This window comes from Canis aureus, chromosome 11 (genome assembly GCF_053574225.1).
Source record: "Canis aureus isolate CA01 chromosome 11, VMU_Caureus_v.1.0, whole genome shotgun sequence".
NCBI lineage: Eukaryota > Metazoa > Chordata > Mammalia > Carnivora > Canidae > Canis > Canis aureus.
This window is the reverse complement of record NC_135621.1, coordinates 44,674,729-44,699,932: the sequence shown is the minus strand read 5'-3', so window position 1 is coordinate 44,699,932 and position 25,204 is coordinate 44,674,729. Positions and strand designations below refer to the sequence as shown.

Sequence of the window (25,204 nt, the reverse complement as noted above, 5' to 3'; positions counted from 1 at the left end):
TCACATCTGGGAAATTTGTTAATATCTTTTTTTTATTATGCAGATGTTCACATCTGCAGACCCCTCCCCACCGTGGGATTGCTTTCGTTTCCCCTGGTGAGTGCCTTGGCTCACCCCACTCATTAATCTGCAGTTGTCTAAGCCAGCTAATGACAGATGTAAAGTCTCTAGGGACCACTATTTCCTACTTTGCCCCCTTTATATTCATGTTTGGAAACATTTATATTAATATTTATGTGAATGCATTCGGAGAATATGCTTGGTAAAATGAATTTATTCATGTAAGTGGATAGAAGACCACATTATAGAATCACTTAGAAACCTACGAACATATAAAACAAAAATTATTGGAAAGCTAAAATCCAAAGAAAGTCTTGCAGATTTCATTTTAGAATGCATTTCATTTTCTGTTGCTTTATATGTGCTCAAATTGGAAAAGACAACTATGTTTAAATCTACAAGTTCAGAAATGTATTTAGAATTCAGGATCTAGTTCAGGATATAATCAACTACATTTGAAAAAGGAAGAGGTAGTATAGATTATCTAGCATAATGATCCTCCACGCGGGCTGCACGGTAGTAAATGTGGGGAGCTTTTAAAAGTGCCAGTGCCTGCGCTTCACACCCAGAGTTCCTGAGTTAGCTGATCTGGGAACGGGGTCTGGGCAGCTGGGAGGCCACGTAACAGTCCCAGGGAATCTGGTGTGTAGCCAAGTTCGAGAATTCCACATACAGGGTCCATTGGCTTTTCTCATACTTAACAGGGTTCTTTTTCCCACTGAGCACGCTCCATCTAAAATAGCAGAATTGGTCTTTGGCCCAAAAGGTAAAGCAGGTCACCACAGTTCACCGTGAAGCCAAGTCTGTAGCTCCTGGGGAAGAGGGCGGCTGAGACCAGCTGGCACCTCCCTAGAGGGAGCACGAGCCTTGAACAATCCTCTGTCTGCCCCATGAGAACTCCAAGCTTGGAGTCGGAAGACCTGGGCAGAGTCCTTGCTCCGTTGTTACTTCTCCGAGTGACCGTGGTTAATGCACGTGGCCCTTCTGGGCCTCAGCTGCCTCACCTGTAGCATGAGGAAAGTCATGGCTTCCCAGACTTCCCAGGGAGAATAATAAGGCACTTGTGAACAGGCCTGTCCCCTGGGCGGAGCTACAGAACGAGCAAGTTTGTGGTGGACACTCTGTGCCTCTGGGGATCACCCTGGATCACATCGGCCAAGCCCAACATCAGCCTGGCTCCTGATGTGGAGTTTCAGGGTGGAAGCCCTTGAATCCCAGGTGTGCTGTGCCAGGACCAGGGGCGGGCAGGGGGGTCAGCAAACACCAGGGGCCCATCAAATCAGAAACTACGCCTGACTGTGGAACCCACCCTGGGGTGAGAATGCAGGCCCTTCCTGCAGAGCCAGGTGCCTTCTATTCCCAGCACAACAGTCTAAGTGGCCGTAGGGCTGCTGGAAACGAGAGGCGGGGTGGTCTGTCGGCTACTCAGATTCCAGCTCTGTTCAGCTATGTTACCCCAGCAGCCCTGGCCCCCCACTTCCTGCAGGTACTAGCACCACCCTGACCCAGGTGTCCCGTGGCACGAATCAAGTGAGTGAATGTTCTTGAAGCCCTGAGCACGGTGCTGGCTGAGAGATGCCAGGTAGGGGTCAGCTGCTGTGCCACACAGGGCTAACCTGTCCGTCTGTCCCCTCCCGCCCCAGTGCCTAGCCCCTCTTGTAATGGCTTTGACAGCACCCTTTCAAGACCCTGCCGGGTGCCGCTAGGAAAGGAGGTCTGCTTCATCGCCACCGTTCGTCTGGCAACGCCACAATTCTTAAAGGCAAGTATCTGGGGGAGAATTTATCATGTGGCACTAGTACAACTGAGTCACGCTTAGTTACAGTGAATTAAGCATCTTCGTGGAAAAGAATAAGATTGCAATGACGTCGTCACTGACTTTGAAAAGTTGAAATGTCTGGTTCCATACCTGTGACAGCCATACATGCCCCTGGCCCCACCTCTGGTTTCCTTCCAGCTATTTTGCTGGAAGGCAATGTCAGCTGCCACTCAGCCTGCAGAAATGCTCATCTGCAGCTCTGTAGACCCTCCTACCTTTCACACCAACCCTAATACCACTCAGGGCAGGCCGAGGTGAGGACCAAGCGTCAAAACCAAGGGTTTGTCCGCATTCTCTCATCCGTGATTGCTTTAACATCCGTGGCATGAATGTTGAGTTAAATTAGTCATTCAAGTTCAGATGAAAAGCCTTTTTCCACATGTTTACCACACTTGTAGATAATGGGAAGGGAGTGGTGTGACATTTTGGCTCTTAGGTATTTTTCCCCAGCTCGTGAAATAAATTTAGTATCAGCTAATACTGAAATTAGCTACAGATGATGAGTTTCAGTCCAACACAACTTGGAGACTGGCTGTAAATGATTTTAACTTCTGTTATCCCTCTACCATGAGTTCTTGAACAAACCTAGGGTGAGCATCTGGCACCCCGAGCAACATTTTTTTTCCCCTTCTAATACAGGAAATGTGCATAGTTGACGAACCCTTAGAGGAATTCACTTCAAGGCATAGCTTGGAATGGAAATTTTTATTTCTGGATCACAGGTTTGTGAAAAGAAAAACATATTTGGGTTGGGTCCTTTTCAAGTGTTTGTTTGCATGAGCCAGGCTCTCCTTGGGAGAGAAAAGTCGGGCCTGGTCCCTTCGAGGAGAGGGCTTTCTGGCAGCAGGAAAAATCGTTCCTAGCCAAGAGTGAGGTGGCTTCCCTTCAACTGCAAGTTGTCCATGGATATGTTCTTTGTTTGGGTCAGAGCATCTCAGGAGAGCCAGGTGCCACAGCCCGGGGACGTCTTTGGGAGATCCACACCCCCACCACTTCGGGACCCTCTCCAGTTCCCAGGAAGGCAGGAGCAGATGGGAGAGAAACTTTTCATCTTAATTTCTCTCAACACCCTTTTGTCCCTTTCATTCGATCTTCTTTCTTCTATAACATTTTTCACAGTTGTAGGATGAGAAATCTCCCCTCACCACCCTCTAATTTTTTTATTACGCTTTGGCGTTGGACTGACCCAGTCTATAGCTACTTTTAATTGTTCAGTCATGATAAAGTTTATTATTATTTAACCCAGGTGATGTCAGTAAAACCGAGTATCTAAATGCCAAAAAGCTTGAGCACTTTGGAAGACACAGCCTCTCTGGTTTGAACCATTGCGAAACCATCTTCCTGTCCTCCTTCTTGAGAAATGAGGCCTCTGTGTCGATTGTTAAGTGTGCCAACTGTACCCCCTCTGTATTGAGGTGCTGCCGCGGTGAGTCCGGGTGGGTACTCGCTCTCTGATGAACTATCCCCATTGTTTGGCAGAGCCCCTCCGATCATAGGATACCTGCCTTTTGAAGTTTTGGGGACCTCGGGCTATGACTACTACCACATCGATGATCTGGAGCTCCTGGCCAGGTGCCACCAGCACTGTGAGTATCGCACACCCAGCCCCAGGCCTAAAGGCCTCCAGTAGCCTCCACAGGAGCCCCGACAGCAGCGCCCTGGGGCCCTGGAAGTCTGCTTATTATCTGGTTTCTTTTGGAGGAGGAAGACTGTTTTCTCTGAAATGATGTAGGAGCGTGGTGGAGGTGCTTATGTGGTTTGCCCCTGGGTTGTGCTTTCACCAGGAATTGACTTTGCTCTGCCTCCTCCCACCCCCCAGCACCTTCCAGCACCTTCCAGCACCCCTCAGATATGCAAGCTATTTTAATCCTACTTAAGAAAATAAGATGATGATGGTCGTTTTTTTTAAGTTAATGCTATACATTTCAAATACTGAATTTACATCACTGCTTTTTGTCAACCTATATTGGTCACCAAGCTAGAGGGCAGAGAGCTAGGCCCAGGACATAACGATGATCAGAATCTCCTTGCTGTTCTGCAGGAGCAAGGTCTAATGGAAAAGCAGAAATAGGTGACACTATAGGATGCTGTCCCTACATTGGAAGGGACGTGCTCAGGTTACTGGGGGGCTTGCCTTGCTGGGGGAGGGGATCAGGGGAGGCTCTCTGCTGCGGAAGATAAGGGGAAGGGCACCTGGATGGCTCAGTGGTTGAGCGTCTGCCTTGGGCTCAGGTTGTGATCCCGGGCTCAGGTCCCAGGATTGAGTCCCCAGGGAGCCTGCCTCTTCCTCTGCCTGTGTCTCTGCCTCTCTCTGTGTCTCTTGTGAATAAATAAAATATTAAAAGAGAGAGAAAGAGAGAGATAAGGGGAGCTAGACTCATGATGTGGGAGGGAGGGATAATTAGCATATCTGGGTTCTCACTTAGCAAGAGGAGTCAAGAATTAACCACTTACAGCTGTATTTTCAGTGCCAAGTCCTAGCTTTAAACAGGAACTTTTGTAGTCATACTGACTTATGGATCCTGACACATGAATTGACCACTAACACTGTATTTTGAGAGACGTGCCATCTGTCGTGCCCTTGAGAACTTTCTCTTCTCTGCTCTTCTCCTCAACGGAAGACAAGGCTCGAGTTCCATCAGGATCCCCTGTTAGAATCTGAGGCAAATCTTTAAAACTTGAACCCCTTGCTCCACAAAGGGTGGTCCTCGAGCAGCAGCAGAGTCATCACAAGGGATGGGTTAGCCTTGTAGGCTCTCGGGCCTCTCCACCAGGCCTGCAGGATCAGAATAGCCATTTTGACAAGCTCCTCAAGTGACTGGTGGGCACCAGGAAAGTTTGAGAAGCAGGGTTACCTCAAGCCTCGGCTGCGTCTGACCCTTCTGAGGGAGCAAGTCCATCCTGGTTGTAGAATTACCTTCATCTTCTGAAGGACTTGCCCCAGGGCTCAGGCTAGATCTTCTCACTCTGGAGCTCGGCTTCCCACCTCTTCAGAGATCGCCTTCTCTGAGGCAGTGGCTCCCTTTGTAGCTGTAGTTTTCTAGCTGTGATATCTGTTAACTGTTTGCAGAAAGAGGTGCTAACCTCCAGCCACCAGGGCAATGAAACCCAAATTGTCCTCCCCTAAACCCACAGTCCCTCCCAGCCTCCCGCCCTCCAACAGCCCTGGGGTGGTGAGGCCTGAGGTGGAAGGCAGCTGGAGCTGACTCCCGCATTCAGGGCTGTGTACACTCAACATGAATTGCTGACAGCCGCACAATCCCTCCAGAGGTTGCAGGCTGTCAGGTCTATTTGGGGCCTAGCTCTCCCAGTATCTGGATTGTTTCTTCCATCCTTGGCTCCTGCAGCAACAAAGACAGGTCCACCTGTCCCCCTTTGTCACTAAACTCCAGTTAAGGAATCTGCCCTTGTCTGGGGCTCTTTTGAGCCTTTGAGCATCTGGGGAAGCATGCAGGTGGTTCTCCCATGATTTAAGAATTCAGTATTATTTACCAGGATCCTGAGAGTCACTTAAAATACAGCATACCTGGGGAAATCAACAATGTTGGGCACTGGGTGTGTGTGTGTGTGTGTGTGTGTGTGTGTGTGTGTGTGTGTGTTTAAGATTTTATTTATTTATTCATGAGAGACACACAGAGAGAGAGGCAGAGACATGGGCAGAGGGAGAAGCAGGCTCCCTGCGCAGAGCCCAACGCAGAACTCGATTCTAGGACCCCGGGATCACGACCTGAGCCAAAGGCAGGCGCTCAACCACTGAGCCACCCAGGCGTCCTGGGCACTGTGTTTTCAAAGGCTTATATTTTTCACAGTAATTTCTGGGGGGAAGATCATTTTCATATCAATGTTTGCTACATGCAGACTCCGTTTTCTGCTAACAGTGATGCAGTTTGGTAAAGGGAAGTCCTGTTGCTACCGGTTTCTGACCAAGGGCCAGCAGTGGATCTGGCTGCAGACGCACTACTACATCACTTACCACCAGTGGAACTCCAAGCCCGAGTTCATCGTGTGCACACACTCGGTTGTCAGGTGAGGGCTGGGGCAGGGAGGGTGGGCAAGGAGCCACTCAGATGGAGCCCCCACTACCTTGGTACTCTCAGCTGCTGAAGAGCAAGCAAGCCCTGGGCTCGAATTTTTCAGCGGGCCCGAGCTGTACCCTGCAGGTCACAGAGTAGTCTCCAGAGCTCAGCTTCCTTCCAGGTACACAATCATATCTGCTCCCCCTGCCCGGTGGTGGACTGAGGACTCAGGCCCCTCCACAAACTTCATGCCCACTTTCAGGCTGCCAACATGTGACTTAGTGATTTACTGCTTCCCTAACCTCCTTCTACATTTCCCCCTCATCTCCATTCATCCCCCAGCCTTCCCTTGTCACTGTTTTGAGAAGAAAATTGAGGGGCTCCTGGGTGGTTCAGGGGGTTAAGTGTCTGCGTTCAGCTCAGGTCATGATCCCAGGATCCTCAGATGAGCCCTGTATTGGGCTCCCTGGTCAGCAGAGAGTCTGCTTCTCCCTCTCCCTCTGCTTCTCCCCCATGCTTGTGCTCTCACTCACTCTCTCTCTCTCCCTCTCCTCCACCCTCCCTTTCTCCCTCCCTCCCTAAGACTTTATTTTCTTCTCTCTCTCAAATAAATGAAATCTTAAAAAGAGAGAGAAGAAAATTAAAATTTTACCTCTAAATAACTCACAGACCTAGTCCCCTTTATTTTTAATACATTAAAAACCCCTGCTGGCAACTGAGGCAGTGTTGGGAATAGAGCCTGGCTGTGAGTGGGAGAGGGTTCCAAGCAGTTCCCAGTGGCCTTAGGGAGCCCCCAGCTCAGGGGGGATAAGCAGAGCTTCCCGGGGAAGCTGCATACCCAGCATTTCCTAGATGCGGGCTGTGTAAGGTCACAATTCCAAAGGTAGAGAAGAAATGTCATTCATGGGGTTTTTAACCCGACTGCAGAGATTTTAAGGACATCAATCAGTTTGAAACTGGTCTGGAGAAGTAGAACTTGTGAGCAGAGCAAAGAAAGAAAGGTTATATATAGTGTAGGCATGTATGTATATATGACAGCTAATAGGTGGGTAGATATATATGTACACATAGATGCTATACATACTGCATTTTATATGTATATACATAAAAGATAGATGATAGATAATAAGTAGGTAGGTGGGTAGATAAATGGAGAGATACCATGCATACGTACATGCACACACACATGCATTTATGCAGTCCACAAGCAAATCTCTCTTGTTTCAGTAAGTGGGGAGAAATGCTGGTCTTTCTTGCCAGTGACCCTGACCATCACACTGCATGCCACTCTCAGGGACTTGATCTTGGCTGCTCACCACCCCCTGGCACTTCAGCAGCCAGTGGTTTCCGATGACAGGCCTGTCCACCTACTGCCACCCAGCCTGGGCCTTTGCCACCAGGGAAGGCTGGACGTCATCAACATTTTGGTCTTCAGACTCTGCCCTTGACCCTGCTCTTTCTCTCAATCCTCTACCTCCCAAATCTTGGGAATCTACTCTCAGAGAAAGTAGGAAGTAAACTAGTGAGTAAATAAGGTAACAAGCATTCCAGGGGCCCAAGAGCCACTGTCAATTCCCAAAGGCCCTCGCCCAGCCTCTACCTCCACTCATGAAACAGAGGCCACAGCTGGGGCCCTGCAGCCATCACCACACTGAATGGATTTACCCACGCTATTTTCAAAGTGGGTCCACAGACTAATCAGTACTCTGGGTCTGGATCTAGATTTGTTTGAGAGATAATGTTCAAAGGTTATAATTACTAGAAAAGTCATGTGTCACTTCCCTATGCACAGTCCAGACTGAGTAGGTTTTAAGAAAAGCTTCTGATCATTCAAAGGCCGAGGCTTATCCTGTAGATGAAAATATGTTTCTAAAGACAATTACGTTTGGAAGTCTCAGGGCATGGGGAGAAGCTAAGTAAAGGAGAAAGGGAATAAAAACATCCTGGAAAGGAAAATATTTTGAATATCACATTAGAAGTCACTCTGGTGGAATTTGGGCAGAGAATGAAACTCCTTCCTCAAACCAGTGATCAGACGAGCCTCCTTCGGGGTGACGATTCTGGGGTGGGTGTCACGTGGGGTACCTCGATGTATCACACAAGCCCTCTTTGCTGTTGCCATCTGGAATGTCCCACCTCCAGCTGTGGTCTCTTGATTTCCCGATCAGTTATGCAGATGTCCGGGTAGAAAGGAGGCAGGAGCTGGCTTTGGAAGACCCGCCCCCTGAGGCTGTCCACGCTTCGGCACTAAAGGTATGCTGATCCCCACCAGCTGGCCAAAGGCGAAGTTTGCCTAAGTAAGCTCTTCCATGAGTTGTTATAATAAAAGTAGTAATATTTGTATTTGCTACACTCCCAGTACCATTCAGTACGTTTCCTGGGTGCTCACTTGTTTACCATCGTGACATTCCTGTGAGGCAGGCACTGTTATTTTCCTCACCCTTCAGAGGAGGCAGCACAGAAGCACACAGAGGATTTAACTTGCATACCCGAGGGTCCTGAGGGTTAGAACTCACAGAGCTGTATAGGAAACGGACTCCAGGGACGCCTGGGTGGCTCGTGGTTGAGCGTCTGCCTTCGTCTCAGGGCATGATCCCCAGGTCCTGGGATCAAGTCCTGCATCGGGCTCCCCACAGGGAGTCTGCTTCTGCCTCTGCCTATGTCTCTGCCTCTCTGTGTCTCTCACGAGTAAATTAATAAATAATCTTGAAAGAAGGAAAGAAAAAGAAAGAAAGAAAAAGAAAAAGAAAAAGAAAGAAAAAGAGAAAGAAAGAGAAAGAAACGAACAAGTGAGCCTCTGGACTCAAAGCATGATTTAGCAACTTCCTATCCTTATGAAAGTGGCTATAATGAGTCCACTTGGTATCTCTCCCAAAGATGAAAAGCTAGGGGCTTATTCCTTCATCCCATCGAGGTGTGGAATAATTTGGGTGCCCCTGTCCTTCTCTTGGCCTAAGTGCTGACGTACTGCCTCCAGGACCCAGGCCTCCCATGAGGAGACTGCCCATCATACACCCCCCATATTGTCAGTCACAAGCTGCACGTTCTACGTCTGTGTCTGAAGGTCACAGCCATGGTGGAACCAGCTTTGTGTCAGGGAGCTCTGCTAGTGAGGGATGTTTCCCTTCACAAAGCCTTACCTCCGACCCTCCTCTGCACTCAGCTCTCAGATCCCCTCTAGCCAGGCTTTCCCCATCTCTGTCCTGGTGTGTCAGACAACTGGAGGGAAACGTGCAAGCAGACCAGAGCCCTGTTCCTCAAAGGTCACTCTTCCAGCAGACAGATATGTTGGGAGAAAAAGAAAGAAAGGAAGGAAGGGAGGGAGCATTGTATTTCTTCAAAGCCAAGAAGCTATCCATTGTAAGATCCATCATTATTTATCTCCCACTAAGAAAGAGAAGATGCTGTCGCCAATCTGTGAAATAAGGGTTTCCTTTCATCAGTTGGAAGACACATCCCAATTTCTGATATGTCAGAAAACATAGGGGAAAGCATCTCTTATATTGGCGAAATGCGGTTCAAGTTCCAGGCTGCCCAGGGACCTAGAATCCAGACACTTTGGCCAGAAGCTGCCGCGGCAGCAGTAATACAATGACAGCATCTCTGGTCCATGAGAGTTGAGTTGGAAGGAAGGAGTAATCCCCCATAAGGCCCAGAGAGCAGCCAGTGTCTTTGGCGAGCCTCCCCTGCTGGCATGCTACGTGGCCGTGTGTTCCATGGTGATCCATCACCAGCGCACTGGTACGACACACCTGTCATTGTTTATGGGAGTGTTTATTGCTCAGCTCTGTCATATAATGCATCGTGTATCATGTCCGAGAACAGAACTAAGCTGTCCATAGGCAGGTGTTAGACACACCATACACCACGGCTCGCGAACAGGCATAGTGTGCATCATCCAGTCAGAAATCTGTTCTGGAGGTTTCTGATCCTAGAACCCAGTGGAACTTCTCATAAACATGCACATGTGTGTAAACACACAAATACAATCTCAGCCTGCCCCCTTTTAAAGGAAAAGCTCTGGGACAATGCCTTTCAAACTATTAGTGCTAATGGACAATTTGTTTAATTTCAAATCTGTCACTGACCGATGCTTTTGTGAAATGCAAGTTCCCATGCTTGAGTGTGATGTGCAGCTATGTCAGATGGCTATAGAAGTTTCTCAGAGCTTACTCTCATTGCCTGCACATATTTCTCTGCTGACCAGGTGTGAGCGATTTGCAAACAGCCATGGGCCAAGGACCCCACTCTGAAAGGTGTATCTAGGGGAGACTCTGACCAAGCAGCAGAGCCTCACAGTTGACATTTAGCACAGCAAATCCAGGCACATCCTGTGATTCTGTTTTGCACAAAGGACCATAGGTCACATATCAGTCATTTCAGCCCTTCTCAGGCACATACACAGCATCCACCCTCCGGGGAGTCATGACTCAAAAGACAGAATAGCTATATAGACTCACACCCAGAGATTTAAGACCAATACCATGGGACATAGAACCTAGTGGATGCCAGAAACATCACCATCCTCCTATGACTGGATAGGAGCGTGGCTTGGGAAAGCAAACATTATGTTTCTTCTTTAGCTTAAAAATTATCCTAACCCCTGTTTTCTTACACTTATGACACTAAGGAGTGCAGGATGGAAGGACCTCAGTGTTGGGAGGTCACAGTTGTTTTCTCATCACACAATACTTGAAGCAGGGGCATCCTGGGATCCGGGATCAGTTAGGATCCAGGAACCAGTGGACAAGAGATCATTGACACTTTGCCTATTCTCCACTCCAGGGCCCTGAGGCTGCAGAGGAGAAGCAGTGGGGGGACCGTGGTGGGAGGTGCTCTGAAGGGTCCAAAGGCATCTGTTTCATTGGAGTGTTAACAATCCAGCACACTAGCACCCCCATTTCTAGAACTTGCCTCTTCTCTCCTTCTGGGAAAGCCAGGATTCTGGGCAATAAGGTGACAGTTTTAAGGAAAAAATAAATTGCAGCATCAGTTACGAAAATCTACAAAATCCAAGTCCAAGGTGAGGAAGCGTAACAGATAACTGCTTGTATAAGGCCACAGACCTCTCAAAGATGCCTGGATTACATATATATACATATATCCTACCCAGATATGTCAGGATTTATTTCCAAATAGTTCTGATCTTTCTCCCTACACCCTCCAAATTTTCCCTCCTAGCTAGAGAAGAGCTAAAGTCACATAATTCATTCCCATCCTCTCGATGCTGAAATATGGATTGCATGTGTGTGTGTGCACGCATGCGTGCATGCATGTCTGTTTCAGGACAAGGGCTCCAGCCTGGACCCTACGCAGCACTTTAATGCACTTGACGCTGGCACCTTGGGCCTTAACACCAGTCACTCACCATCGGTGTCCTCCAGAAGCTCCCACAAATCCTCGCACACGGCCATGTCAGAGCCCGCCTGTGAGTATGCCGCCACGGATGGCAAGGGGGTGGGCGCCCCATGGGGGGCCAGGGCCCAGGGGCCCAGGCCTGAGCAGAGGGGGGCGGTCCCTGCCCACGGGGTGAAGCTGCCTTGCCGTCGGTACTCTTTCTTGCTTCCTTTCCTGCTGGCTTCCTGCCTTCCACCTCTCTCTGTGCTGGAGCCGCAGAAAGCAGGTGACACGCAGACCAGCTAGTCTGGCCGGGTTTGGGTGACTCCGGTAAGGTGTGAGGTCAGGCAATTGGTTGAACCGGGCGGTCATGCAGCTTGGGGATGGTTTGCTGGTGTCTCCCCGCTCCCAGGTGAGGTTGGAGGCTGACAGAACTTCTGTGCCTCTCACTTGGCTTCCGTTCATGCTGGCCTTCTTTTGTCAACCAGGCCCTTGTTACGTGGACACCATAGTCATTGTTCCCTTCTTTGGATAGGAAAGCCGTTTAGTATGTGTGAATCAGGAAGGTGATCGGTTGCTTTCTTCCAGCCACCCCGAGCAAGCTGATGGCAGAGGCCAGCACCACGGCTTTGCCGAGATCGGCTGCGCTGCCCCAAGAGCTCCCCGTGCCAGGGCTCAGCCAGGCAGCCACCATGCCGGTACGTGTGTGACTTTAAACTTCTCGGCCGGGGGTGCCACAGCGTGGTGGGGCTGGCCAGGCCACAGGACAGCGTGCTGCGTCTTCCCAGAGAACCAGTTGTACGTAGAGATTGAGAGTGTAGGGTGGCAGGCAGGGGTGGGAAGCTAGGTAATTTAAGTGGCCACCAATCTGAAACATTTTTGCTCCAAAATTAACATGAATGCTATACTCAAAGAATGCAAAATCCAAAAGAGTTTTAAAGATTCAGCTGGAAACCTCAAACCAGGGATCACCCCCACCTCACCTCGGAGTCTCTGAGGATACACAGGATCCTTCCATTTGGGCTCCTGTTTCACTCCAGTGAAAATGTTTGAGATGTCTGTGTCAACAAAACAATACGTCTGCATATATCAGGCATTCCCCTGATACACACCAGACCTCTCCAGAAGGTCAGGGAAGGAGTGGCCTTCTAGAAAGCTTGTTGGCTATATGAAAAATCACTGATGTACAGTTCTCCAGGTATCTCTTGCCTCATAAGGGGTCACCCCAAACTTAGTGGTGTAAAGCAACAGTCCTTTCTCACGTTCATGGGATCCAAACAGAGTGCAGTGGGGCTGACTCCTCTCTGCTGCCTGGTGTCGGAGGCCTTGCCAGCCTGGCCTGGGGAATCCACATCCCAGGTGGATCCGCAGTCACCTCTGCCACCTGGGCTGGGCTGGGCTTGCTGAAGGCCACCAGGCCACCCACCCTCGACTCACACGGGCCTCTCCACACCTGGGAGCTGAGCTTCTCCCAGCACGGCGACTGGGTTCCAAGAAGAAATGTCTGGAGAGGGGGCTTTCCAGGAAAGCCAAGCAGAAGCTGCCTGGCTTTCTATGACCTAGCCTCGGATGTCCCACCGTGTCACCTCTGCCATTCGTCTTGGGCAGAGCGGCCACAGCTCACTCACAGAGATGGGCCTAGACCTCCACCTCGGGATGGGAGAAGTGTGAAGAATTTCAGGGCCTGCATCCAGGTAGTCGCCAAATACCTTACATCCATCCCTCGCTGGCATTTCGGAGATGGGGGTGGACGTGCCACCTTCCTGCTTGCTGTCTCCCTGAAAGTTATGCACTTGAAAAGCTTGGGTGACATGTTTTATTTTCAAAACAAGCACGACAAAGGCCACTTTCTTTCTCCCCTACCACCTTTCAACAGGCTCATGAACCATGAACCCCATTCTTCTGGCAGTTAGCTGTCCAATAAAACTACCTTCTGCCACTGATGGAAGCCCGGTCCTGGTCCCTGCCCGCTGTGGGGACGCAATCGGGAGAATCTGAAGCAGGCTCTGGGTGTCCCTGTGCCTGGGGTTGCTCACTCAAAATTAGGCCTCCTGCTGTCACTTCCTCCCAATGTTGTCCAGGGTAACACTTCCCATTTGGGCTGCTTTCTGGGGTCCCTAGCGCCCGAGGACAGTTTGGAAACAACTTCAGAAGAATCCTTTGATTCTGCTTTTAAAACTCTCACTAGTCCATGAAGCTAAGTGTTTTACCTCTCGGGTCTACACTTTGTCTCGCCACCATCCCCCTGCCCTGTCCCGAGTGATCGGGAAACAAGGTCTGTGACTTAGCTGACCTCCCAGGAGTGTCTCGACTGGATTCCAGGCAGGGTCTGGTGAAGTTGCACCAGTGTTCACCGCCTGGAGGAATTCATGGACATATATATATGCATGGCACTAATGCATGTCCGTCTGCATTAGTGTTGAGCAGAAAGCGTCGGGACCACACGCAAAGCCAACACCGGTTATTAACGCAACCCCATTCATACTGCTCAATGACACTGCTAAGAATGTATCAGTTTGGGAGAAGAGCTGCCAAATCCACCAAGAATGGCATCTAGGACAGAAGGCAAAGGAGGGGGAGTGGAGCAGAGCTGCCAAGCATGATGAGGAGGCATCACGGACCCCGAGGGACCCTAGAATCTTACTCAAGAGCACACTGCACCCTTCACCAGCCATGTGTCAGCTCTGACTCGGTGTCCTGCAAGGGCAGCAGCATAGTCCACCTTCTAGAAGTGAGCTCTTCACTCTAGCGCAGGAGGGCCTCCTTTAAGCCAGAGAACCCAGCTGACCAAGGACGCCCGCATACCTCTGGAATGGCCCAGAAGTTTATGTGTTAATAGAGGCCCCCTCTCTTCCCCAGGCACCCCTGCCGGCCCCATCATCCTGTAACCTTACACAGCAGCTCCTGCCTCAGACCATCCTGCAGAGCTCCCCTGCCCCCATGACACAGGTGAGTCTGGGATCCAGGAAAAGAGAAACCTGGTGGCAGCACTTCCCCACGATGTAATGCCTGCCTGGTACCCTCTGAATGTGGGGATGCACTGGTGCCTAAGTAAAGGTACTAAACCAAGATCCCAAAACAGGGAACGTTTCTCCCAAGGTGCCAGTAGGACACGTCAAGCTATGAATTCTCTCCTATACGTATGCGTCTGGCCACTGTCCTTTTCTTAATCTTCATTCATCTCTGTCACTCTTCCATGTTCCTCTTACTTTCTATGACTCCAGATTGGTTGTGTTATTTTAGGAAAATTTAAATTAGGCCAAATGTCATAGGGAGACTGCAAAATTGTAAGAGCTGTTGAGTCCAGTACTATAAATACCACATTTGGGTGTTTTTTTTTTGTTGTTTTTTGTTTTTTTTAAGGATCATGGCTTTGCTGACTAATTGCTTCTTATTTCAGCAACATTTAGTGAGTTGCTACTCGTATCAGGCAGTGAGCGAGTGTGGGGGGCACCGAGTGATTGGAGCACAGTCCTTGCTTTTAGTAGGGCAGGATTCAAGGGAGGGGCAGGCATAGAAAGGGACCGACCTCCATGGCGGGGCATGTGTGTTTCTTTCAGAACCTGTAAGAAAATACCCCTCCACACACACCCCTGGAGGTAATGCCTAAGCTGGGCCTGGAAAAATGGGTAGGAGGTTGCCAAGTGGAGGGTCCACAGGGAAGAGGGCGCAGGTATGGGCTTCAGGGAGCTTTGACAGTATGTGCCATGCTTGAGGCCTGGCAAGTGGCTGAATGAAACAGTGGTCATTCCTTCTGTGGCTGAGTAGGGCAGTGGAGCTGATTGGCATTATACTCCACTGAGGCCAGCCTCTGCTTTTAATCCCTTCATGGGCTTTTTAGCTTGGTTCTCCTCTCTGGCCCCAAGGGGGTCACAGGTAGCCTTTCACCAACACATGCCCCTGGCTGAGCTCTTGCCGAAGCATGGACTCGGTGCAAACCTGTCACCACTGATGAAAACTCTTCCACAACATACGTCCCATTAACAGTGGTCTCGAATGCCTTCCTAGAATAAGGACACCTGCTAGCACATGCTCCTCGCTACAGTTAGGCTAGAAGGATATAAAAATTACTCATCCAGAGTCAACTAATTAAAATCGTCTATATTCATCCTCATTAGGAAAAAAAAATTCTCCTCGAATTTCCAAGGCACATTTGGTATGAAATTAGTAACTTTTTCAATCCAAAGGCACATAAAAGGAGAGTCCCTCTAACTTCTAGGTCTTGCATAGTAGCAGAATTTCTTTGTTTTATAATGCATAACGATGTGATTAAGGACTTCTTCAAGTTCTGATTTTGCATGTGTCAAACACCATTTTGATTAACAATGAGAGTTCTTAGTCTGTTAGGCATATTACAATTAATAATGACCACATTCCTGAAGATGTTCTTGCATAATGCTGACCTTTCAAGTCAGTCCGTTTTTTTCATACCTGCTCCGTGCAAAACAAGGGACACTCATTTTCTCTCTTCCTGTTCACCCATGTTATCACCCTAGCCCCCTATCACAAAAAGGGGGAAGAAATAAAATCCAAAATCTGAGAAATGGTTCCCTGGGTAGCTGGTGGTTTTGCTTCACACGGTTTTTCTAAAATGTCTGTAAATTAGAATAAATGTCTTTATCAAAAAGCCCATGATCAGGAATCGAACAAGAGACTCATGCCTGGGTGTCCTGTAATGCCTTGAGAAAGTCAGAATAATGCTGGAAGTGACTAACACTTATGAAACACAGTGCCGGCCCCTCCCTGACTGCCCGGCCTCTCCCGTTTCCCTTTGGAGCCACCTGGGCAGCCCAGAGCCCCCTCTCTACCGGGTGAGCCAGACGTAGCTCCTGACTTTGTAGAACCCACCGCGGAAGCTTCTGTGTTGTGTGTGTACGTGCGTGTGTTCAATCTCCTACCTGCTAGAACTCATTTTCGTTCTCAATCGAATTCTCTTTCAAACTCCCAGCTCAGTGTTTTGATTACTTACATTCTGCTGAGGGATTTTTGTGATACAGTCTGGCATAGCACAGGTATTTTTAAACTCGTGTTTAACAGCAGAACTTTTTCTTCTAAATGAAGGCTGAAGCCAGAGCTGCTCTGATTGAGGTGGATTTGGGAGGCAGGGGAGGTGCTGCTGGCAAAACCTCTTGGCCTCGCCTCACTCCTGAGACTCTGGATTCACATTTTGGCCCCTAGCACCTTCTAACTCTGTGATCTCAAGCGAGTCACATGCGTGACATGGCGTGTGATGTGAAGAATTAATGTCCTGCCACTGCTGGCCTGGGGCAGTGACTGGCAGGTGTGGGTCTCCGTAAATGGCAGCACCCACCTTTATTATCTGTACTGGCTCTTTTTATTATTATTTCGCCGCTGTGGTGAGTTACTCCATCCTTCGGTGTATCCCAGCTGTATCTGAAATTCTCCCAGCCACCTTGCTCTTCCGTGTATGGGAGGGCAGAGGGCAGGGGAAGTCTCTGGAAGGGTTTGCAAAAGATGATGGGCAAGAAATGGAAAAGGGAGATTGTTGGGATAGAGATTGAGGGGAATAAAGGGTTTTTTTTTTTTTAAAGGAAGAGGAGAAGAGGGCGGGGGGAGAGGGAGGAAGGGAGGGAAGGCCCAGGCCAGCAAACACAAGAAACAGGAATTATTGAGTGCCCCCAGAGAGCCCAGAACAGAGTGCTGACCTCACCTGCCATGACCTGCCATTCATGTTTCCTGCAAGGAAACACCTTATGTCAAGGTGGACAGGTAACATGGGGCAGAGATCACCTGTAGAATCTTCCTAAAGCCAACGTCCATCCCAGGAGAGTGGTGAGAGACAGAGAGAAAAGGAAACTTGGCACTCTCCCGCAAAGCAGTCATCCTGTCCCTCCCCTAAGGTCACCCTCTGCCAGTGTTACCCTCAGGACAAATGTCAGGTGATAGTACTTAGTTCTTTTGTGCACAGACTTCTAAGAAGGTCACAGCAGCAGCCGAGCCTGGGGGCAGTGAGGGTGGGTGGTAAGGCCTCCATGCCCCCCCCTCCCCCCCCCCCCCCCCCCCCCCCGCCAGTTAGGAGAGCAGGGCCCCAGTGAAATGTCAGAATCAAGTTCATTCGTGAATTGTTACAGAAGAGCCCTGCCTGCCAGGATCAGATTCAGGATAATGATAGGATCCCAGATTGCCTGTGAACTGTCACCTGCTCTCCGATGTACTGCTTTTGACATTTGTCTCCAAAACCATTTGTCTGGCTAAGCAAATTTGGAATGGCATTTGGTGAGCCCTGCTTACAAAATCACGTCCCGATTCTGTGGCCCTCCCGGACTGCCGTGCATGCAGTACGTTAGACCTGCAGTTCCAGTGGGCCTCAGGAAAGCCCCCACGGGGACCCCTGGAATGCCTGGCATCCACCCAAAGCCCTCATGCACTGCTGAGCTCCCCAGCGGTGAGTCACTCAGTAGGGACACCAGAAAGGGTGGATAAGGGAGCGGAAATGAAAGTGGGCAGGGCTGCTCAGAACAGCAGCAACATCTGTCTGCGAGGCTGAAATCACTCTTTCATCTGGTTGTATGTTTTGACTCCACCTTCAAGTTCTCAGCACAGTTCAGCATGTTCCAGACCATCAAAGACCAGCTGGAGCAGCGGACACGGATCCTGCAAGCCAACATCCGGTGGCAGCAGGAAGAGCTCCACAAGATCCAGGAGCAGCTCTGCTTGGTCCAGGATTCCAACATGCAGGTGATGCCCCTTCCTGGGCCAGGGGCATGCCATGGTCTCTGTCCTCCCCGCCACCCTGTGTCACATTTGTCCATCCTTCCTGGAGGGAGCAGGACTCCCGCCAGAGTCCCCCTGTACTGCCTTAATGAGTCCTGCTTACTAAGCATATTGAAATCTCCAACACTAAGTACAAGGACTGAATCCCACCTCCTGCATCCCCAACTCCTGGCCAAACATGCACATCACATGACACCCTCCCCATTTACCCCTCTCTCTGTTGGGCACATAATGTCTACACATCCCCTGCATTTTCATTCATGAGTGGTGGTTGATTGTCTTGCACTACTGCTGGCCTCCCTCCTGCGGGCTTATAAACTCCTAGCGCCTGTATAACTGCCCCACTGCTGGTGGGGGACGTGGACGCAACCGTGCTGTTGCCTCTCATCCAAAGCATTCATGCAGGCAGATATGGGAAATGATGAGATCTGCACCCTGCACCGAGGGGGACAGCAGAGGGAGCCTGGGGGCTGGCAGTCAGCACCCTGACATCTCCGGGCCACCCCATTTGTGGCAGGCTGGTTGTGGCACTCTGCATGGTCTGACAACCGCAGCTTTTAACCATGACACCCTGCCCTGAATGTCGCTTCTCTGAATCCTTTTGGAAGATTGCCTTTGGAAGGAAAGCTGTGTGTGTGTGTGTATATATATATATATTAGTTCTCTTTCAAGGATAAATGATTTTTAACAAATTTCACTTGTATCAGTCCAAGACTGTTCTTCCCAAGCGCACTCTTTTGACCCAGGCTCTAATGGTGAGTGTAATTCCAGCTCGCCTTGGAGTCCACCTCAGAGCTCTAGGCATTTGCACCCTCCTTAGGGGAGCAGAAGGAAGCAGGAGAGCCCCTTGGGCCATAGGGCTGGAGCCCCGGGGGCCACGGGCAGCCCCCGAGCGGGCGCAGCAGCCGGCAGGTGCGCGCTGAGCTAACGAGTGATGGGGCTGCATTGCTGGGCAGCGGGAGGCACCTGCTGCCTGCCCTCCCGCCTCCAGGGCACCCCCCCAGGTGCTGCCCCTGCTCACCCCCCACCCCCCTTCAGAGGGCCCGCCCACAGCTGGCCGCACCCACAGGGGACCCGGGAGAGGACCACAGTGTTTACAGGAAAAGAAATGGAGTCATCGTGGTGTCAAAGTCCCCTTTTACTTATTCCTTCCCAGCTGTAATATTTTCTCACTGATCCAGGGCCCGATTGGCAGAACTTGCCTGACTCCAATTACTTGAATGGAATTTTTACACTAACAGGAAGGGGGAAATTGAGCCAGAAACTGCTAAAAGCAAGGTAGGCGTATGAACATCCTCCTCAGAGCCCGGGCTTTTCTATTTCCTGCCTTTTCCACATTCAAGCTGAATTCTAAAATAACAGGCAGCACAAGGTTATCTCTTTCACTCCTTTTTATGAAGAAGTCTTATTTTTTTTCCCTCGTGACCAATGCATTCTGTTTCCCCCCGAAGTATATATTCCAACAGGGCACCTGAGTTTTGTAAGGGTTGATGTGGAAATCAAAACCTCCAGTGTGTTCCTTCCCTGTTTTCGTTCTTGTGACCTTATCTTTGCAGTGGGATTTTCCAAAGAACATGGAAATCCACAGATAGTCCAACCAGAGAACGGTTCCTCCAGCAGTCTGCCTTCTTATAGTTTTACAAGTTTACAGATTTAAAGAAATACATCCCAAAATGTTTAACTAAAATGCAATACTCGTTTTTTTAAAAAAAAAAACTGCATGGTTTAAGCATAAAGAACAAGCAAATAAAAATTACTCCACCCCTTCCCCCAGAAAGGTAGGAGTGGGGAGGAGAGATTAAATAAGAATGGCAAAACGTTGATAATTGTTGAAACCTAATGATAATATGTGGGGTTTAATTATGCCTCTATTTTGTGTATTTCTAAGATGTCCTGTGATAAGTAAGTATTGGTAAAAGTAGATTAGAATAATGAAAAACCACATGTGAGGATAAGATTGGTTTATTCATAAAAATTAGAAGCTTTTTTTTTTTCCTCTAATAACTTTTTCTCTTTAAATGTGGAAACTGTTTTTCTCAAACTTTGTATGATGTTGACCCCGGTGACTTTTAAGAAGTCATGTTCCTAAGCCATAAAATCCTACATTATTGTGGATAAATCAGAGGCATGGATACGCACAACAGCAAACCAGGATTGCCCCCCACAAAATCCTTTACCCAAATGTTGGTGGACTTTCCTACTTGACTTCAGTGCCCTGGAACTTTCATTGAGCCTATGTGTGCATGTGATGCTTGCTGAGTACGACTGGGGGAAAAATATAAAGAAGGGGTTATGAGGGAGAAGTCCTCTAAGGCTGTTGGTGTTTGCTCCTTGGTGGAGTCATGAAGGGAGCCACTTGGGAGAGCTGTTCTGGGGAAAGGCTGTTGTCACCCCCTGCAGTCCAGAGAAGGATGCCACTTGCTCTCTTTTTGAGAGTATGTGCGCCCTCTACTGGCTACTCAAAGAAATGCCCGGAAGGGCACCTGTAGCAACAGCATTTGAGTTCCTTTATTAGTTGTTTCCTTTTTTTTTTTAAAAGATTTTATTAATTTATTCATGAGAGACGCAGAGGGAGAGGCAGAGACACAGGCAGAGCGAGGAGAAGCAGGCTCCCTTCAGGGTAGCCTGATGCAGGCTTGATCCCAGGACCCTGGGATCACGACCTGAGCCAAAGGCTCAACCGCTGAGCCCCCCAGGTGCCCCTTGATTACTTCTTTCAATCATCCATCTTTCTCTCCTTTCTTCCATCAATCCATCCATCCATCTATTCACCCATCATTCCTTCTTTCCACCTATCCACCTATGCATCCATCTGTCCTTCCATCCATCCTTCCGTCCATGCACCCACCCACCCTTCCTTCTGTCCCTTCATCCATCCCTCCACTGGCAGACACCCATTATGTATCCAGCTCTTGGCTAGGCACTGTGGGAATACAGAGATAGGCAGCAAAGGTAGAGGATGCCTTCTACCCTCAGAAGGCACACATCAGTGAGACAAAGTAGCAAACCCAGCAGTCTCTGACATAACATGAGCAGAAATAATTTGCCCTTCTCTGAGCAAAAGTGTCATTTATTTATTCATTCATTCATTCATTCATTCATTCATTTAATTCATTTATCTCTTAGACAGTTTCTCTATGCCCTAAGAGGCAAGGGAACGAAGAGCTCCTTTTTTCATTTTAAATATCGTCATTAACATTGATTGAGCCCTATGTCTCAGAATAAATCTCATTTAATCCTTTAAGAGATATGTGTTGTTGATGTCAGTGTTTTATTAATGAGGAAACTAAAGCTTTGAAAAGCCATGAAAATTGCCCAAGGTCACACCAGTAGCACATGGTGGGGTTGGCATCTGAACTAAGCTGTGTTTGAAGCTACGTTATACTGCCTGTCATAAATAAAGGTTGCATTTACTTGAAATCTAATCAGAAGGTAAATTGTACCCTACCAGAAAAATGTATGTTATGTAATTTGAGTGTTGAGTTTTTGCTGAAGTGGTGAAATGTAGGTCACCATGTGTGTTATAAATAAGCCATATTATAATAGGTAGCTGGGAACCCATAAAGTGTCAATCCCCCAACAGAATCTGTGATGATGGATACCCAGAAAATTCTTCTTAACTTCTAAAGTGACAAAGAGCTCTCACGCAAAACTTCTCTGATGGAGGTGGGGGGGGTGTGACTGGACAGGAGGGAGATCTGGGGGTGGGGGAGGTGGTGGGAAGGGCACCAGGTGGGAACCTGGTCCAAGTCAGCCCCCACCCAACTCGGGCCTCTGGGAGGCAGCTCAACCTCACCCATGAGGCACACGCTTGAAGTGACTGATCCTGAAGAGCTCCTGCAAGTGTCTGCTTGGTGTGGTTCTACCCCTGCCTTTCCATGATCACTCTGTCACTCGGAGGTGTCAGCATGTCCGTTCTGTGCTGGTTTGGAAGTGGTACTGAGCTGAGTACGGGAAGGGGGGTTAAAACCCCAGATGCTGGAAGGAAGAGGGCCTCCCTCCTGAAGAGCTCAAAGCACCAGGCCTAGAAGGCCTAGATTCTTGCTGCTTGGCAAGAATTCAATATATTAGATAATGTTAGTTTTCAATGCCCACAGGACCTTTGGTTGAAAGAGCTGATCTTAGGTTTAAATTATGATAAAAAGTATTAAAGTTGTTCTTCTTAAGCCTTTAGAGTCAATTTACAGATTACATTTTATTTACAAATCTACTAATTTGGCCTAAAAGTAACAGTGCTTTTACTTTTTTATTTATGTTCCATTAATTTATAAATTTAACAGATTGTAAATAATCAGCATTATCTACAAAAGCCATTAATCTGCAAGTTCATTATATCTAAATCCTTCAAACATTTCATGTGCCTAACATGGCAGACATGTAAACTTAAGAAGTGAAATCTTTGTAAGCACTTAACCAATTTCTTTAAACCAAATACACCGGGGATGCCTGGGTGGCTCAGAGGGTGAGCATCTGCCTTTGGCTCAGGGCGTGATCCTGGGGTCCTGGGATCAAATCCTGCATCAGGCTCCCCTCGGGGAGTCTGCTTCTCCCTCTGCCTGTGTCTCTGCTTCAGTGTGTGTGTGTTTCTCATGAATAAATAAATAAAAATCTTAAAAAATCAAATACACCAAACTTACAAATGAAGTAGATCAAGATTCTCATAAACCCTCATTCTATAAACTTGATCAAATTCTCTTAAGCCTTTCTAATGAAGATTGCCAGGCTAATGTATCACATCTGCCTTCCTGGGGATGCAGAGTCACCCAATTAATGGGAGTCACCTAATTAACCGGGTTGAAGATACCAACCACAATGTGGGTTCACACCTGGGTCAGTGGCCTGGTCCTGCTGCCAGGATGGTGCAGCCTGTGGCACAAGTTAGCCCACCCTCTGCCACCGTGCATTCCATTCACGGGATATTTCTCTCTCCTTGTAAGGAACTGATAAGCCAGCCCAGACTCTATGCAAGTATGTTAAGTTTTTTATAAGTCATCCGGGTCTAAGCATCTCTCATACTATTAAACCTCTATCACTGGCCTGTAACATTCTTGATGCCAGGGTCAGTGTCCTGCCAACCCACTGCTCCATCTCCAGGGCCCTTGCCCTGTGCTTGTAGAATCACAGCACCTCATGTCCCCATGTTGAGTGAATGACTTCTTCCCAGGCAGGTCAGAGAGCAAGAAAGCTGACCTCTTGCCGTGGATAGAGAATATGAAGAAGGTGCAGACACTTTGAGGTGCAAGGGCAAACCCCTGAAAGTGAGGGGAGGTGATCCCCACCTTAAAGGCACTCCTGTTCTGCTTCCAGATGTTTCTGCAGCAGCCAGCTGGCTCCCTGAGCTTCAGCAGCGCCCCGCGGCCCGAGGCTCCACAGCAACTCCAACAGAGGTCGGCCCCCAGCTCCCAGTCCCAGCTCGTGGCCAGCCCTCAACTTCCAGGGCAGATGGCCTCTGCCCAGGTGGCCAACCAGCACCTGCTCAGAGAATCCAGTGTGATATCAACCCAGGTGAGTGTGCTCGCCTTCACACACAGACCCTGGGCACTGGAGTCCTGCAGTCTCCCTGAACCGGACACCTACCGAGCCATCCCTCTGGGACCAGGGCTGGATTATGGTGGGGAAGGGTTTTCCTTCCCTTATTCTAAGTCACTTCAAAGCCCCACGTTGTACTAGTTTCCTCCTGTGTCTTGTTAATATGTTAAAATACCTCAAAGGTATCCTGCCCCTGAAACATTCAGCTTTGATCCTGACCAGGCTTGGAGGGAGATGTGGACACCCAGACACTCACACTGACAGCCATATATCCCCATGTGTGTCCTCAGGCCTCATCTGCTCCTGGTTTTAACCAGTGTGAGAACACAGGCTATCCACTTCTGCTCACTGCCCCTTCACTGGGGCCAGCATGCCCCTCCCAGTCCCCCAGATTCCCCCCAAGCCATATTCCCTCATAGCCATTACCACGTCCTACGAGCCACCAGTGACCTGGCAATCTGACAGTCACTGGCCAATAAATGGCACTTGAATGGAATTCAGAAGTCCTAAGCTCCTACTTCTGGAAGATCAAAGGTTGGAAGGCAAGATATGGCCTCTCCTGAAGCCTCCTACTGGCATATGTAACCATGGGTTCACAGAGATGAAGAAGGCCGGTCTTGACTCCAAGGAGCGTCTAGTCCCACAGGGCCACTGGGTGTGTAAATAGATAATGTACAACGAAATGCAGAAAAAGTACACATTTCAGAGTTTGGCCCATCTTCACCCAGACTTAAGGGTTTTTTTCTTTAAAACGCAGCCTTTTGCTTCTAAAGGTCAAGAGAAAAATTAATGAGGATAGCCAAAAAGAATCTGGGAAAGAAAAAGCTGAGGCAGGACCTACACTAACATTGAAAGATTCCATAGACGCTCAGAGAGTTAACACACCATGGCACCATCGTATGAATGGACAGTCAGCGAAACAGTGGAAAACCCAAGAAGCAAAAGTCCAAGCCCGTGCCCTCATTCGTTTATGATTTCACTCAACAAGTATTTGTTGAATGCTCACCACATGCTAGTAGCACTAAGTTCTAAGCACTGAGGGACAGCAGTGAACAAAAGAGAAAAGGAGAAAAAAGAAAAAAAGGCATCTCTGATCCAAGTCAGGAGAGAGAGAGAGGCAAACTAGTGAAGATGACCACCTGCCAAATGGTGATGCAGGGACACTGGTCAAGGTGGGGGATGGGCTGGAGTTTTAAATAGGTGGCCTTCAAAGAAAGAAAAGGAAGGAAGGAAGGAAGGAAGGAAGGAAGGAAGGAAGGAAGGAAGGAAGAAAGAAAGAAAGAAAGAAAGAAAGAAAGAAAGAAAGAAAGAAAGAAAAAGAATAAAGTGGCCTTCTCTTTGAGAAGGTAATATTTGAGCAAGGACCTGAGGGGATGAGAGAATGAACCATACTGGTATTAGGGGGAAGAGCATTCCATGTGGAGGGATCAGCCAGTGCAAAGGCCCCGAGGCAAGTGTAGTCCTGGTGACTTGGAGAGAAACAGCAAGGAGGTCCACGTGTCTGGAGTGGAACTGGTGAAGCAGAAGGTAGTTGAGCTCAATGCACATTGCCCTTGCCTGCTGAGAGCCTGACACTGTTCTGGGCCCACGGGATTTAAAGAATCCTTGAGGTGCTTATGATCCAATGGAAAACAGTCACAAGGGGATCCCTGGGTGGCTCAGCGGTTTAGCGCCTGCCTTCAGCCCAGGGCGTGATCCTGGAGTCCCG

At 48.8% G+C, this 25,204-nt stretch overlaps 1 protein-coding gene across 2 annotated transcripts in view; it reads left to right on the top strand.

Annotated features, from left to right (window-relative positions):
* Positions 1-25,204, top strand: part of NPAS2 (neuronal PAS domain protein 2) — a 158,326-nt gene that overhangs the window by 126,138 nt on the left and 6,984 nt on the right. For both annotated transcript variants that reach the window (XM_077915017.1, XM_077915016.1), the window contains exons 8-17: positions 1,704-1,822; positions 2,519-2,601; positions 3,359-3,465; positions 5,758-5,905; positions 8,064-8,148; positions 11,182-11,323; positions 11,821-11,930; positions 14,092-14,181; positions 17,785-17,931; positions 23,275-23,472. In XM_077915017.1, the coding sequence (XP_077771143.1) occupies positions 1,704-1,822; positions 2,519-2,601; positions 3,359-3,465; positions 5,758-5,905; positions 8,064-8,148; positions 11,182-11,323; positions 11,821-11,930; positions 14,092-14,181; positions 17,785-17,931; positions 23,275-23,472 (1,229 nt within the window). The remainder of the gene's footprint in view (positions 1-1,703; positions 1,823-2,518; positions 2,602-3,358; positions 3,466-5,757; positions 5,906-8,063; positions 8,149-11,181; positions 11,324-11,820; positions 11,931-14,091; positions 14,182-17,784; positions 17,932-23,274; positions 23,473-25,204) is intronic.